Source organism: Mustelus asterias, chromosome X (genome assembly GCF_964213995.1).
Source record: "Mustelus asterias chromosome X, sMusAst1.hap1.1, whole genome shotgun sequence".
In the NCBI taxonomy this organism is placed as follows: Eukaryota; Metazoa; Chordata; class Chondrichthyes; order Carcharhiniformes; family Triakidae; genus Mustelus; species Mustelus asterias.
The window spans coordinates 12,285,875-12,301,901 of NC_135834.1; the positions used below are offsets into that span (position 1 = coordinate 12,285,875).

General features: G+C 48.5%; 1 protein-coding gene across 1 annotated transcript in view; it reads right to left on the bottom strand.

Annotated features, from left to right (window-relative positions):
* The window catches only part of LOC144481848 (tensin-2-like), a 159,115-nt gene that overhangs the window by 17,214 nt on the left and 125,874 nt on the right, over window positions 1-16,027 (bottom strand). The window contains exons 13-14 of the mRNA XM_078200999.1: window positions 6,405-6,465; window positions 5,925-6,000 (exon numbers count right to left, since the gene is read on the bottom strand). Of these exons, the coding sequence (XP_078057125.1) occupies window positions 5,925-6,000; window positions 6,405-6,465 (137 nt within the window). The remainder of the gene's footprint in view (window positions 1-5,924; window positions 6,001-6,404; window positions 6,466-16,027) is intronic.

Here is a 16,027-nt window from a genome sequence, read left to right on the forward strand (position 1 = left end):
CTGTCGGAATGTAGAAAACACAGCAGCCAATTTGCGCACAGCAAACTCCCACAGACAGTAATAGTGACCCAGGTAGTCTGTTTCAGTGACTGATTGAGGATAACTATTGGTCAGAACACTGGGCAGAGCTCCCCTGCTCATCTTTGAAATAGTGCCAAGGGGTCTTTCAAATCCATCTGAGGTGTTAGACAGGTCCTTGTCTCATCCAAAAGATGGCAGCTCCAACAGTGCAGCACTCCCTCAGCACTGACCCTGTGACAGTGCGACACTCCATCAGTACTGACCCTCTGACAGTGCGGCACTCCCTCAGCACTGACCCTCTGACAGTGCGGCACTCCATCAGTACTGACCCTCTGACAGTGCGGCACTCCCTCAGCACTGACCCTCTGACAGTGCGGCACTCCCTCAGCACTGACCCGCTGACAGTGCGGCACTCCCTCAGCACTGAACCTCTGACAGTGCGGCACTCCCTCAGTACTGACCCTCTGACAGTGCGGCACTCCCTCAGCACTGACCCTCTGACAGTGCAGCACTCCCTCAGTACCGTCCCTCTGACAGTGCAGCACTCCCTCAGTACTGACCCTCTGACAGTGCGGCACTCCCTCAGCACTGACCCTCCGACAGTGCAGCACTCCCTCAGTACTGACCCTCTGACAGTGCGGCACTCCCTCAGTACTGACCCTCTGACAGTGCGGCACTCTCTCAGTACTGACCCTGTGACAGTACGGCACTCCCTCAGTACTGACCCTGTGACAGTGCAGCACTCCCTCAGTACTGACCCTCTGACAGTGCAGCACTCCCTCAGCACTGACCCTCTGACAGTGCGGCACTCCCTCAGCACTGACCCTCTGACAGTGCGGCACTCCCTCAGCACTGACCCTCTGACAGTGCAGCACTCCCTCAGTACTGACCCTCTGACAGTGCAGCACTCCCTCAGCACTGACCCTGTGACAGTGCGACACTCCATCAGTACTGACCCTCTGACAGTGCGGCACTCCCTCAGCACTGACCCTCTGACAGTGCGGCACTCCATCAGTACTGACCCTCTGACAGTGCGGCACTCCCTCAGCACTGACCCTCTGACAGTGCGGCACTCCCTCAGCACTGACCCGCTGACAGTGCGGCACTCCCTCAGCACTGAACCTCTGACAGTGCGGCACTCCCTCAGTACTGACCCTCTGACAGTGCGGCACTCCCTCAGCACTGACCCTCTGACAGTGCAGCACTCCCTCAGTACCGTCCCTCTGACAGTGCAGCACTCCCTCAGTACTGACCCTCTGACAGTGTAGCACTCCCTCAGCACTGACCCTCCGACAGTGCAGCACTCCCTCAGTACTGACCCTGTGACAGTACGGCACTCCCTCAGTACTGACCCTGTGACAGTGCAGCACTCCCTCAGTACTGACCCTCTGACAGTGCAGCACTCCCTCAGCACTGACCCTCTGACAGTGCGGCACTCCCTCAGCACTGACCCTCTGACAGTGCGGCACTCCCTCAGCACTGACCCTCCAATAGAGCAGCACTCCCTCAGTACTGACCCTGTGACAGTGCGACACCCCCTCAGTACTGACCCTCCAATAGTGCGGCACTCCCTCAGTACTGACCCTCTGACAGTGCGGCACTCCATCAGTACTGACCCTGTGACAGTGCGGCACTCCATCAGTACTGACCCTGTGACAGTACAGTGTGGCACTCCCTCAGTACTGACCCTCTGACAGTGCGGCACTCCCTCAGTACTGACCCTCTGACAGTGCAGCACTCCCTCAGTACTGACCCTCTGACAGTGCGGCACTCCATCAGTACTGACCCTCTGACAGTGCGGCACTCCATCAGTACTGACCCTCTGACAGTGCGGCACTCCATCAGTACTGACCCTCTGACAGTGCGGCACTCCCTCAGTACTGACCCTCTGACAGTGCGGCACTCTCTCAGTCTTGACCCTGTGACAGTACGGCACTCCCTCAGTACTGACCCTCTGACAGTGCAGCACTCCCTCAGTACTGACCCTGACAGTGTAGCACTCCCTCAGTACTGACCTTGTGACAGTGCGGCACTCCCTCAGCACTGACCCTCTGGCAGTGCGGCACTCCCTCAGTACTGACCCTCCAATAGAGCAGCACTCCCTCAGTACTGACCCTGTGACAGTGCGGCACCCCCTCAGTACTGACCCTCCAATAATGCGGCACTCCCTCAGTACTGACCCTCTGACAGTGCGGCACTCCATCAGTACTGACCCTGTGACAGTACAGTGTGGCACTCCCTCAGTACTGACCCTCTGACAGTGCAGCACTCCCTCAGTACTGACCCTCTGACAGTGCAGCACCCCCTCAGTACTGACCCTCTGACAGTGCAGCACTCCCTCAGTACTGACCCTCTGACTGTGCAGCACTCCCTCAGTACTGACCCTCTGACAGTGCGGCGCTCCCTCAGCACTGACCCTCTGACAGTGCAGCACTCCCTCAGTACTGACCCTCTGACAGTGCGGCGCTCCCTCAGCACTGACCCTCTGACAGTGCAGCACTCCCTCAGCACTGACCCTCTGACAGTGCGGCACTCCCTCAGCACTGACCCTCTGTCAGTGCGGCACTCCCTCAGTATTGACCCTCAGACAATGAGGCACACTCTCAGTACTGGCATGGGAATGTTGATCTGGATTATGTTCTCCAGTCTCTGGAGTGATTCTTGAACCCACAACATTCTGGCTCCGGAGATGAGAATGCTACTCACCCGGCGAATCAACTGCCCTAATCAAGTGCAAACTCCAGTTGCTCCTTTGACTGTGGTGCTTCTATGAGGAGTCCTGGTGCCCACACAGGTGCCTTCTGTGTGATGCTTTGCATACAGGCAAATTCAGCCGCCCTCGTGAAAGCCCTGCCACCTTGCCCAGCTGAGGTTTGAAGCCAACATGTGCTTAGCAATTGCAAAATAGTATTCACCACTTTGCTGTGTTCACTGCACACCATCTAATGGGGCAGATGTGCCCAGGGTGGCTCGAAAGCGCCCATTAGCATGAACGCTACATGCTATTAAACATTTCATTTTCTCTGCAAAGTGAGATGTTTTGCCTGACAGCAGCCAAAGGGTATAACTCAATCTCAACCTGTGCTGAGAAAAGAGGCAATGAAGAGCCAATTTCCTGTGAAATGTCCAGGTAGGTGTGCAGCTGTCTGTAAATTCCAGCCTTGGGCAGGTAGGCAAAAAAATAAAACTCCGAGCGTTGTTAAGCCTGCATTTGTTGACCCATCCCTTTTACCCAAATATTCAGAGCTCCCTCAAAGAATACCCATCCTCCCACATTGGATGTGGCACTTAAAGTGGCAACAGAAAAGATAAAGAAGGTGGGCATGGACAGACAATTCAAAAATCCAAAGACATCCACCAAACTAGCTAATGCATTGAACAAAATGCCTAGCCAAGTGTGATTGCAAATGTTTAAAAAAAATCCTAAAACCTTTAAGCAGCAATATAATTGCCCCACCTTAAATCTCCTTATGTCTTGTGTGCCGGTTTGAAAGGGGCAATGGCACCCAGCGTGAGCCTTGACCTAAATTGCAAAATTGGGCACGGGGTTGGCATTAGCTAATGTCAATAAGGCTGGGACATGCCTGGTGTGACATCTCATTTTCTCTCCCCCCAGCACAAGAAGGCAATCGTGCTGCGGACCAGGAATCAGGTGATCCACACACACTTTGAGGCTCTGCTGGAAAAGCTGGGGGGAACCTGACTTGAGAAGTAAAAATGGTCTCTGCTTGCTTTGACCATGTGCTCAGGAACAAGTCTGGAGCATTAAAATTGAAAAGAATCAGCATCATAAAAAAGGAAGGAACTCTGAGGGAGAAACTGGTCCATTTTCAGGGGCACAAAAGTGAGAGTCTGGATGGCGGGGAGGGGACACCAATTTCTCGGCAAGATTTCCCCTGATAGTGCAGCAAGTGTCTAATCTACCTGAATATGCTAATTAGAGACCTATAGGCCTGTTTTAGGAGCTATACTGCAAATTTGTGTCCACTGTGTTTGTTCCTGTTGTGGAGATGCCGGCGTTGGACTGGGGTGGGCACAGTAAGAAGTCTCACAACACCAGGTTAAAGTCCAACAGGTTTATTTGGAATCATGATACCAAGTTGGGTGGGACGGTGAACTGTGATGAAGATGCAGAGATCCTTCAGAATGATCTGGACAGGTTGGGTGAATGGGCTAATCAATGGCGGATACAGTATAATTTGGATAAGTGTAAGGTTATTCACTTTAGAAGCAAAAACAAGAAGGCAGATTACTACCTGAATGGCTGTAAATTGGGAGAGGGGAGTGTGCAGAGGGACCTGGAGGGAAGCATGAAGGTGCAGCAGGCGGTAAAGAAGGCAAATGGTGTGTTGGCCTTCATTGCGAGAGGTTTCAAGTACAGGAGCAGGGATCTGTTGTTGCAACTATACAGGGCCTTTGTGAGGCCACACCTAGAGTACTGTGTGCAGTTTTGGTCTCCTTTTCTGAGGAAAGATGTTCTTGCTCTCGAGGGAGTGCAGCGAAGGTTTACCAGGCTGATTCTGGGGATGGCGGGACTGATGTTTGAGGAGAGATTGACTAGCTTAGCATTGTTTTCGCTGGAGTTCAGACGAATGAGGGGGGATCTCATAGAGACTTATAAAATTCTAACAGGACTACACAGGGTAGATGCAGGGAGGATATTCCTGATGGTGGGGGAATCCAGAACCAGAGGTCACAGTCTGGGGATTCGGGGTAGACGACTTAGGACGGACATTTCTTCACCCAAAGAGTGGTGAACCTGTGGAATTCATTACCAAAACATTGAATGCATTCAAGAGACGGCTGGATATAGCACTTGGGGTAAATGGGATCAAAGGTTATGGGAAAAAGGCAGGATTAGGCTATTGAGTTGGATGATCAGCCGTGATCTTAATGAATGGCGGAACAGGCTCGAAGGGCCAAATGGCCTCCTCCTTCTCCTACCTTCTATGTTTCTATGTCTATATTTCTATGTTCATGTCACACTACACGTAAGCCCCACCATTTGGCCTGGGCTTGCAAAATCCTACTAACTGTCCTGGCTTGAGACAATTTACACCTATTTAACCTGTGATTATCGCTCTCTCCACTCGCACTGTCTGTACCTGTAAAGACTTGATTACCTGTAAAGACTCGCATTCCAACCATTATCTTACAATTGCGTCTCTGTCTATATATGCCGATGAGTGAGAGTTTGTGAACCCAACTCTCACTCACCTGATGAAGGAGCAGCACTCTGAAAGCTCGTGATTCCAAATAAACCTGTTGGACTTTAACCTGGTGTTGTGAGACTTCTTTTTGTTCTTGTTAATGCAGGTTTACAGTGGCCTAACAGGTGGTGCATAAAGTGGTCCGATGGAAAGGCAGGTTAGAAACTTGCATAACTGCGTACCCCCGACCTCCTTTCTCTAAGTACTTACCTGTCAGCCATGGCTTGCCACCACCCCCCGTCTCCGAGTTGTGCCCATTGCTTGCCAGGTTTATGTAGCTGAAGCCTGAGGCCCAATTAGCAGCGAGCCTCAGGCTGAAGGCTTGCATTCCAAGCTGGTCTTCAGCACAAGGCCACTTACTCATGAGGGTACAGGTGATTCACAAAGTTTAAGGGTGTCTATTGGAATAGTTTACGGTGTCAGTAATTCTGATATTAAAGCAGTCTTGCATTATAACAATTAACAGAGTCTGCAACAACAATTAAAAGAATCTCTGGAATAATTAATAAAAAGAGGCAGTATAACAATGATAAAAGACAGAATGAGTCAAGTCAATATCAGAGGATGTGCCATCATTAATGTGGTCTGTACATGATGATTAAAGGAGTTTACAGTATAAAACTACCCCCTCAAAACTGACCACTTCCAAAGACAGTTTTTTCTTTCTTGTCCACTCTGTGATCTGGAACTCACCATGATGTCTCCCTTCAGCAGTAAGGCTGGCTCGATTGAGATGCACAGCTTCTTAGACCCAGGGCCTTGGACGCTGCTGTGGAAAAAGAGAACGAGGAAGCATGGATTTGTTAAGTTCGCACAGAAAGGGTGTGGGCACATGACTGACAACTCACACACAGGGTACTGTGCCAGCAGTGCTGCCCAGCACAGTGCCAACCCAGTCATGAAATTGATGTGATCTTTGAGTTTCAACTTGTCAAAAGCATCTTGAGTCTGCTGAAGCAGCTTGCTGGAATCATTGCTCTCTGGGTGAGGGGGCTGCTATGGTAGATTTAAGATAGGTTTTGATGATTTTCCTTTGAACCAAGGAAAACATCTGCACGAGAGTTTTTTTTTTAAAAAGAGCTTGTTAGACTGTCTTCTTGTTATTCAGTGAAACATCTCTCTGAGCATTTCCTGTCTGTAGCACACATAAACAAACACCAACGTGGCACTTACTAGATTCCTGATGTGTAAACAAGTTGCATAGACTGATAAATCTTCAGGAATGGGTGGTAGCCTGTAATTAAGCAGAAATCCATTCAGCTCCATTTTTCACAGTGGTCAAACATTGTCAACATTTCCTTCAACGGTCAACAGATCAATCAAACAGATAGGGAAGAGCTTGTGGCAATTCCAGAGGCACAGGGAGAGGTTATGAGGGACCCTGCTCATCCAAGCAACATCACAAACCAGGCATACCTTGGGTTACTCACAGTCAGATTTACTATTGTGTGTTTCCCCAGGTAGGAGTGACTGGAATGGGACAAAAGCTACTCAAGATAAAATTCAAACCAAGCCATTGGTTGGCCTGAAGAGTTGGCCAATATGGAACATTGGAAGCTCCTCCATTGGCTGCCAGTTTACATACAAAGCATTCACAGCCCAAGCAGCCCATTCTGGCATTTATGTTCTGCACAAGTCTTCTCCTCCTCCTCCTCCTCTGACCAAGCCGACCCCCACCCCCCACCAATTCATCTCACCCTATCATCATAATCTTCTATTCCTTTCTCCCTCATGTGTATATCCAGCTTCCCCTTAAATGCTTCTGCACTATTTGCCTCAACCATTTGCTGTGGGAGCAAGTCCGACATTCTCCCCACTCTCTGGGTAAAGAGGTTACTCCTGAATTCCCCAATTGGCTATATCAGTGACTAATGTAAAGGTAAGCAACTGTAATACCATAAGACTATAGGAGTAGAATTAGGCCATTCAGCCCATCGAGTCTGCTCCGCCATTCAATCATAGCTGATATGATTCTCATCCCCATTACCCTTGATCGATCCCCTTATTGATCAAGAACCTATCTCTGTCTTAAAGACACTTGATGACCTGGCCTCCACAGCCCTTCTGCAGCAAAGAATTCCACAGATTCACCACTCTCTGGCTGAAGAAATTCCTCCTCATCTCTGTTTTAAAGAATCGTCCCTTTAGCCCGAGGTTGTGCCCTCTGGTTCTAGTATTTCCTACCAGTGGAAACATCCTCTCCACGTCCACTCTATCCAGGCCTCACAGTATCCTGTAAGTTTCAATAAGATTCCCCCTCATCCTTCTAAACACCATCGAGTACAGATCCAGTCTCCTCAACAACTCCTCATAGGACGAACCCTTAATTCCTGGGATCATTCTTGTGAACCTCCTCTGGTCCCCTTCCAAGGCCAGCACATCCTTCCTGAGGTATGAGGCCCAAAACTGCTCACAATACTCCAAAGGTGGTCTGACCAGAGTCTTATACAGCCTCAGCAGTACAGCCCTGCTCTTGTATTCTTGCATTGAATTTGCCTTCCTCACTGCCAACTGAACCTGCATGTTAGCCTTGAGAGTCCTGAACCAGGACTCCCAAGTCCCTTTGTGCTTCAGATTTCCGAAGCCTTTCCCTATTTAGAAAATATTTTATGCCTCTATTCTTCCTACCAAAGTGCAAACCTCACACTCTCCCACATTGTATTCCATCTGCCACTTCTTTGCCCACTCTCCTAGCCTGTCCAAGTCATTCTGCAGCCTCCCCACTTCCTCAACACTGCCTGTCCCTCTACATATCTTTGTATCATCCGCAAATTTAGCAACCATGCCCTCAGTTCCATCTTCCAGATCATTAATGTATATAGTGAAAAGTTGTGGTCCCAACACTGACCCCTGTGGAACACCACTAGTCACCAGTTGCCATCCTGAAAAGGACCCCCTTTTCCCCACTGCCTTCTGTCTGTCAGCCAATCCTCTTTCCATGCCAGTACCTTGCCTCTTAGCTTATTTAGCAGCCCCCTGTAAAGCACCTTGTCAAAGGCTTTCTGGAAATCCAAATAAATCACATCCACTGGCTCTCCTGTGTCTAATTTCTTTGTTACCTCCTCAAAGAATTCTAACAGATTTGTCAGACATGACCTCCCTTTGATGAAGCCATGCTGACTCAGTCCTACTTTACCATGCATTTCCAAGTACTCCGCAATTTCATCCTGAATAATGGACTGCAAGATCTTACCCACGACCGAGATCAGGCTAACTGGCCTATAATTTCCCATCTTCTGCCTCCCTCCCTTCTTAAACAGGGGTGTTTCATTAGCCTTTTTCCACTCCTCTGGGACCTTCCCTGACGTGGAGATGCCGGCGTTGGACACGGTAAGAAGTCTCACAACACCAGGTTAAAGTCCAACAGGTTTATTTGGTATTTGCTACCAAATAAACCTGTTGGACTTTAACCTGGTGTTGTGAGACTTCTTACCTTCCCTGACTCCAGTGATTCCTGAAAGATCACCACCAATGCCTCCACAATCTCCTCAGCTATCTTCTTCAGAACCCTGGGGTGTAGTCCATCTGGTCCGGGTTATTTATCCACCTTCAGACCTTTCAGCTTCCTTAGCACCTTCTCCTTAGTGATGGCCACTACATTGACCTCTGCCCCCTGACTCTCTTGAAGTTCTGGCATGTTACTGGTGGCACAGTAGCACAGTGGTTAGCATTGCTGCTTCACAGCTCCAGGGACCTGGGTTCGAATCCCGGCTCGGGTTGCTGTCTGTGTGGAGTTTGCACATTCTCCCTGTGTCTGCGTGGGTTTCCTCCGGGTGCTCCGGTTTCCTCCCACAGTCCAAAGATTTGCGGGCTAGGTTTATTGGCCATTCTAAATTGCCCCTTAGTGTCCTGGGATGCATAGGTTAGAGGGGTTAGTGCATAAATATGTAGGGATATGTGGATAGGGCCTGGGTGGGATTGTGGTTGGTGCAGACTCGATGGGCCGAATGGCCTCTTTCTGCACTGTAGGATTCTATGATTCTATGGCCTTGTAGTTTCCTTTACTCAATTGTAAGAACATAAGAAATAGGAGCAGGAGTAGGCCATCTAGCCCCTCGAGCCTGCCCCGCCATTCAATAAGATCATGGCTGATCTGACGTGGATCAGTACCACTTACCCGCCTGATCCCCATAACCCTTAATTCCCTTACCGATCAGGAATCCATCCATCCGCGCTTTAAACATATTCAGCGAGGTAGCCTCCACCACCTCAGTGGGCAGAGAATTCCAGAGATTCACCACCCTCTGGGAGAAGAAGTTCCTCCTCAACTCTGTCTTAAACCGACCCCCCTTTATTTTGAGGCTGTGTCCTCTAGTTTTAACTTCCTTACTAAGTGGAAAGAATCTCTCCGCCTCCACCCTATCCAGCCCCCGCATTATCTTATAAGTCTCCATAAGATCCCCCCCCATCCTTCCAAACTCCAACGAGTACAAACCCAATCTCCTCAGCCTCTCCTCATAATCCAAACCCCTCATCTCCAGTATCAACCTGGTGAACCTTCTCTGCACTCCCTCCAATGCCAATATATCCGTCCTCATATAAGGGGACCAATACTGCACACAGTATTCCAGCTGCGGCCTCACCAATGCCCTGTACAGGTGCATCAAGACATCCCTGCTTTTATATTCTATCCCCCTCGCAATATAGGCCAACATCCCATTTGCCTTCTTGATCACCTGTTGTACCTGCAGACTGGGCTTTTGCGTCTCATGCACAAGGACCCCCAGGTCCCTTTGCACGGTAGCATGTTTTAATTTGTTTCCATTGAGATAGTAATCCCATTTGTTATTATTTCCTCCAAAGTGTATAACCTCGCATTTCTCAACGTTATACTCCATTTGCCATATCCTCGCCCACTCACTCAGCCTGTCCAAATCTCTCTGCAGATCTTCTCCGTCCTCCACACGATTCACTTTTCCACTTATCTTTGTGTCGTCTGCAAACTTCGTTACCCTACACTCCGTCCCCTCCTCCAGATCATCTATATAAATGGTAAACAGTTGCGGCCCAAGTACCGATCCCTGCGGCACGCCACTAGTTACCTTCCTCCAACCGGAAAAACACCCATTTATTCCGACTCTTTGCTTCCTGTCGGATAGCCAGTCCCCAATCCACTTTAACACACTACCCCCAACTCCGTGTGCCCTAATCTTCTTCAGCAGCCTTTTATGGGGCACCTTATCAAACGCCTTTTGGAAATCCAAAAACACCGCATCCACCGGTTCTCCTCCATCAACCGCCCTAGTCACATCTTCATAAAAATCCAACATGTTCGTCAAGCACGACTTTCCCCTCATGAATCCATGCTGCGTCTGATTGATCGAACCATTTCTATCCAGATGCCCTGCTATCTCCTCCTTAATAATGGATTCCAGCATTTTCCCTACTACAGACGTTAAGCTGACCGGCCTATAGTTACCCGCCTTTTGTCTCCTTCCTTTTTTAAACAGCGGCGTAACATTAGCCGTTTTCCAATCAACCGGCACTACCCCAGAATGCAACGAGTTTTGATAAATAATCACTAACGCATCCACTATTACCTCTGACATTTCTTTCAATACCCTGGGATGCATTCCATCCGGACCCGGGGACTTGTCCACCTTCAGTCCCATTAGTCTACCCAGCACTGCCTCTCTGGTAACATTAATCGTATTAAGTATTTCTCCTGCTGCCAACCCTCTATCGTTAATATTTGGCAAACTATTTGTGTCCTCCACCGTGAAGACCGACACAAAAAACTTATTTAAAGACTCAGCCATATCCTCATTTCCCACTATTAACTCCCCCCTCTCGTCCTCCAAGGGTCCAACATTCACTCTAGCCACTCTATTCCTTTTTATATATTTATAAAAACTTTTACTATCATTTTTTATATTAATTGCTAGCCTAGCTTCATAGTCTATCCTTCCTTTCTTTATCGCTTTCTTAGTCTCTCTTTGTTGTTTCTTAAATTTTTCCCAATCACTTGTTTCTCCACTATTTTTGGCCACTCTGTACGCAGCTGTTTTTATTTTAATACTCTCCTTTATTTCCTTCGTTATCCACGGCTGGTTCTCCCTTTTCTTACAATCCTTGTTTTTTGCTGGAATATATTTTTGCTGAGAACTGAAAAGGATCTCCTTAAAAATCCTCCACTGTTCCTCAGCTATCCTACCTGCCAGCCTGCTCTCCCAGTCTACCTTAGCCAATTCATCCCTCATCCTATCATATTTCCCTCTGTTCAAACAGAGGACACTGGTTTGAGACCAAACTTTCTCCTCTTTCATCTGAATCAGAAATTCGACCATATTGTGGTCACTAGACCCAAGAGGGTCCTTCACAATAAGATCCTTAATTCTACCTACCTCGTTACACAATACCAGATCCAAAATAGCTCGTTCCCTCGTCAGTTCCGTAACATGCTGTTCAAGGAAACTATCCCGACAGCATTCTAAGAACTCTTCCTCCATTCCACCCTTACCGACTTGAGTCTGCCAGTCAATGTGCATGTTGAAGTCCCCCATGATTATTGCCGTTCCGTTTTTACACGCATCCCTTATCTGCTTGTTTATAGCCCTCCCCACCTCAACATTATTATTTGGGGGCCTATATACCACACCTACTAGTGTCTTTCTCCCTCTACTATTCCTCATCTCTACCCATAACGATTCCACGTTTTGTTCCTCAGAGCCTATGTCATCCCTCAGTACTACTCTGATATTATCTCTTATTAATAGCGCGACCCCACCACCTTTTCCTTCCTGTCTATTCTTCCTAAACGCCTGATACCCCTGGATATTCATCTCCCAGTCCTGGTCACCTTTCAGCCACGTTTCTGTAATGGCCACTAGATCGTACCCACTTGTGCTGATTTGCACCATCAACTCATTCACCTTGTTCCGAATGCTTCGTGCATTCAGGCAAAGTGTCCTTATTCCAGCTTTTATCTGGACCCGCTTTGATGAGTCGCGAACACCCTCTCCCTCTACTCCCTTATCTAAATTACCGCCTTCATTCACTTGCACCCTCTCCTCTACCATTAATTTTGTAATTCCCCTTACCCCTGCATCCTCCCCCCCATCAATTAGTTCCTTGCTCCTAGTCAACTCTTCTAGCTCCCCTCCCCCCAACCTATCTAGTTTAAATTCTCCCCAGTAGCCTTAGCCAACCTACCGGCCAGGATATTGGTCCCCGTGTGATTCAAGTTCCACCCGTTTTTTGTATACAGATCACCCCTGCCCCTAAAGAGGTCCCAATGGTCCAGGAACCTGAATCCCTGCCCCCTGCACCAGTCCCTCAGCCACACATTCATCCTCCACCTCACTCCATTCCTGCCCTCACCTTCCCGTGGCACAGGCAGTAATCCTGAGATTACTACCTTTGCTTTCCTCTTTCTCAGCTGTCTCCCTAATTCCCTGTACTCCCTTTTCACGACCCCTTCTCCCTTCCTACCCACATCAGCGGTACCAATATGTACCGCTACCTCAGGCTCCTCTCCCTCCCACCTCAGGATTTCCGGGACGCGACTAGCGACATCCTGGATCCCGGCCCCAGGGAGGCAGACCACCATGCGAGAATCCCGCCTACCTCCATTACATCTGATTCCAATGTCTCCCTCTCAAACTGCAAGGTGAATTCTATCATATTGTGGTCACTGCCCCCCCTAGGCGTGCCTTCACCTTAAGTTCCCTGATCAAGTCTGCCTCATTACACATCACCAGATCCAGAAGTGCCTATTCCCTAGTGGGCTCTAGCACAAGCTGCTCCAAAAAACCATCCCGTAGACATTCCACAAATTCTTTATCTTTAAACTTGCTTTTCCCAGTCCACCTGCATATTGAAATCCCCCATGAATACTGTAATATTGCCTTTCTTACATGCCTTTTCTATCTCCTAATTTATTTTTTGTCCGACACCCTGACTACTGCGAGGGGGCCTGTATGTAACTCCCATCAGGGTCTTTTTCCCTTTGCGATTCCTCCACTCTACCCACCCAGATTCTACAACGTCCGATTCTATATCACTTCTTGCTAATGATTTAATTTTGTCTCTTACCAACAAGGCAACCCCACCTCCTCTACCCATTGGCCTGTCCTTTCAATAGGACACATATCCTTGGATATTCTGATCCCCTTGCAGCCACGTCTCTGTGATGCTCACAACATCGTACACTCCAATTACAATGTGTGTTTCCAGCTCATTTACCTTGCTCCGTATACTGCGTGTATTTAGGTGCAGCACCCTCAGTGCTGTGTTGACAGCCCCCCTTCCCATAGTTGTCCCTTTATCTGCTGTGCCTGAAGTTTTATTCCTGCCAATTTTCATACTCTCTACTCTATAACTAGTTCTGGAAACTTTACTAACTTCTACTGAGCCCTGCCCCCCATTAACTAGTTTAAAGTCCTTGTGACTTCCCTATTTGGCCTTTCCGCTAGGGTCCTGGTCCCAGATCAGTTCAGGTGGAGCCTGTCCCATCGGTACAGTTCTCTCCTGTTCCAATACTGATGCCAGTGCCCCTCGAAATAGAACCCCTCTTTCCCACACCACTCCATTAGCCACGTGTTTACCTCCCTAATCTTCTCTCTTTATTAATTCGCACGTGGCTCTGTAATAATCCAGAGATTATAACCCTTGAGGGCCTGTTCTTTAATTTGGTTCCTAGTTCCTGATATTCCCCAAACAGGTCCTCCTGCCTATGTTGTTTGTCCCAATGTGGACTACAACAACTGGATCCTCCCCCTGCCACTCCAATATACTTTCAAGCGGGTCAGAGATGTCCCTCACCCTGGCACTGGGTTGGCAACATACCATGCAGGACTCTTTATCCTGCTTACAAAGGATGCTATCAATCCCCCTAATTATAGAATCCCCTACCACTACCACTCTTCTTTTTGCTCCCCCTCTTAAATGGCCTCCTGTACCATGGTGGTGGTCGGCTAGCTCATCCTCCCTGCAGCCCTCTTCCTCATCCACACAGGGAGCAAGTACTCGTACCTGTTGGACAAGGTCAAGAACTGAGTCTACTCCATTTCTGAATTTCGAATCTACCTGCCTCATTTGCAGCCACATCCTGCTGTCCCTGACCAATGGCTGAATTGGAGATATTTAATCAATGGGGTGTGACTGCCTCCTGAAACAGTGTCCAGGTAACTCTCCCCCTCCCGGATGTGCTGTAGTGTTTGAAGTTCAGGCTCCAGCTCAGCAACTCTGAGCCGGAGTTCCTTGAGCTGCCAGCACTTGTTGCAGATGTGGTCATGGCAGTCCGCAATGGGATCTATCAGCTCCCACACATCGCCTGTCCAGCCATCTCTACTTAGTTAGGTTTTAAATTTAATGCAGATTCACTACCAAATAGCTTTCCTGTGACATCACTAGTTAGTTTTTTTTAAGCCCTGAGTTAGTTTTATACTCACAGTTCAGTGCTCTTCCCGCTGCTCCTGGGCAACTAAGCCAGAATCCCTGAGTTAAGTCAGTTTTATACTCATAGTTCAGTGCTCCTCCCTCTGCTCCCGGGCGACTAGCATCTTGCCAAGCATAACCATAGGAGTCCATGGTGCTCAATGCTCTCTTAAGGCATGGTAACTGAAGAGAGAATGGCTAACTTATATTGATGGCTTCTGGTTTTGGTCTTGCCCACAAGTGAAACATCATCCCTGTGTCTGCCCTCTCAAACCCTTTTGCAATCTTCGTAGAATCCACAGAATCCCTACAGTGCAGAAGGAGGCCATTCAGCCCATCAAGTCTGCACCACATTTCCAACAGAGCACCTTTACCCAGGCCCTATCCCTGTAACCTAACTTACTTACCCCACTAATCCCCCTAACCTACATATCTTGGGACACTAAGGGGCAATTTAGCATGGCCAATGCACCTAACCTGCACATCTTTGGACTGTGGGAGAAAACTGGAGTACCTGGCGAAAACCCACACAAACATGGGGAGAAAGTGCAAACTCCACACAGTCAGCAAAGGCCAGAATTGAACCCGGGTCCCTGGCACAGTGAGACAGCTAACCATTGTCCCACTGTGCCGCCCTACACATCTTAAACACATTGTTCAGGGCACCCCTCAGCCTTCTCTTTTCTTAATAAAAGAACCCCTGTCTCAGCTCACTGCTGCTGAAACCTTCATCCATGACTTTGGCACCTCAAGATTCAACTATTCCAATACTCTCCTGGCTGGCCTCATCTTTCACCCTCATTAAACTTGAGCTCATCCAAAACTCTGCTGTTCTATTTCCTAACTGACACCATGTCGCAATCACCCATCACCCCTGTGCTCACTGACTGGCTCCCAGTTCAGCAGCGCCTCAATTTTAAAATTCTCATGCTTATTTTCAAATCCCTCCATAGCTTTGCCCCCTCCCTATCTCTGTAATTTCTTCCAGCCTTCCTATCCTCCGAGATATCTGCACTCCTCAATTCTGGTCTCTTCAGCATCCCTGATTGCAATCACTCCACTACTGGTGATCATGCCTTCAGCTGTCTAGGCTCTTGACTCTGGAATTCCCCTCCTAAACCTCTCCACCTCTCTAGTCTCCTTTAGAACTCTCCTCAAAACCTACCTGTTTGACCAGCATTTTGGTCATCTGTCTCTAATATCTCCTTTGGTGGCTTGGAATCAAACTTTGTTCAATAATTGCTCACATGAAGCACTTTGGGACATTCTACTACTTTAAATGTGCTATATAAATGCCATTTATTGTTGTTAGCTACTCACAGCTGAGTTGACAGTTTGAGCTGCTGCAATTTTCTGGAGCCCGGAATGAATGACAGCAGCCAGACTTACTGCTCCTCACGACGAGCTGACAATCCTGG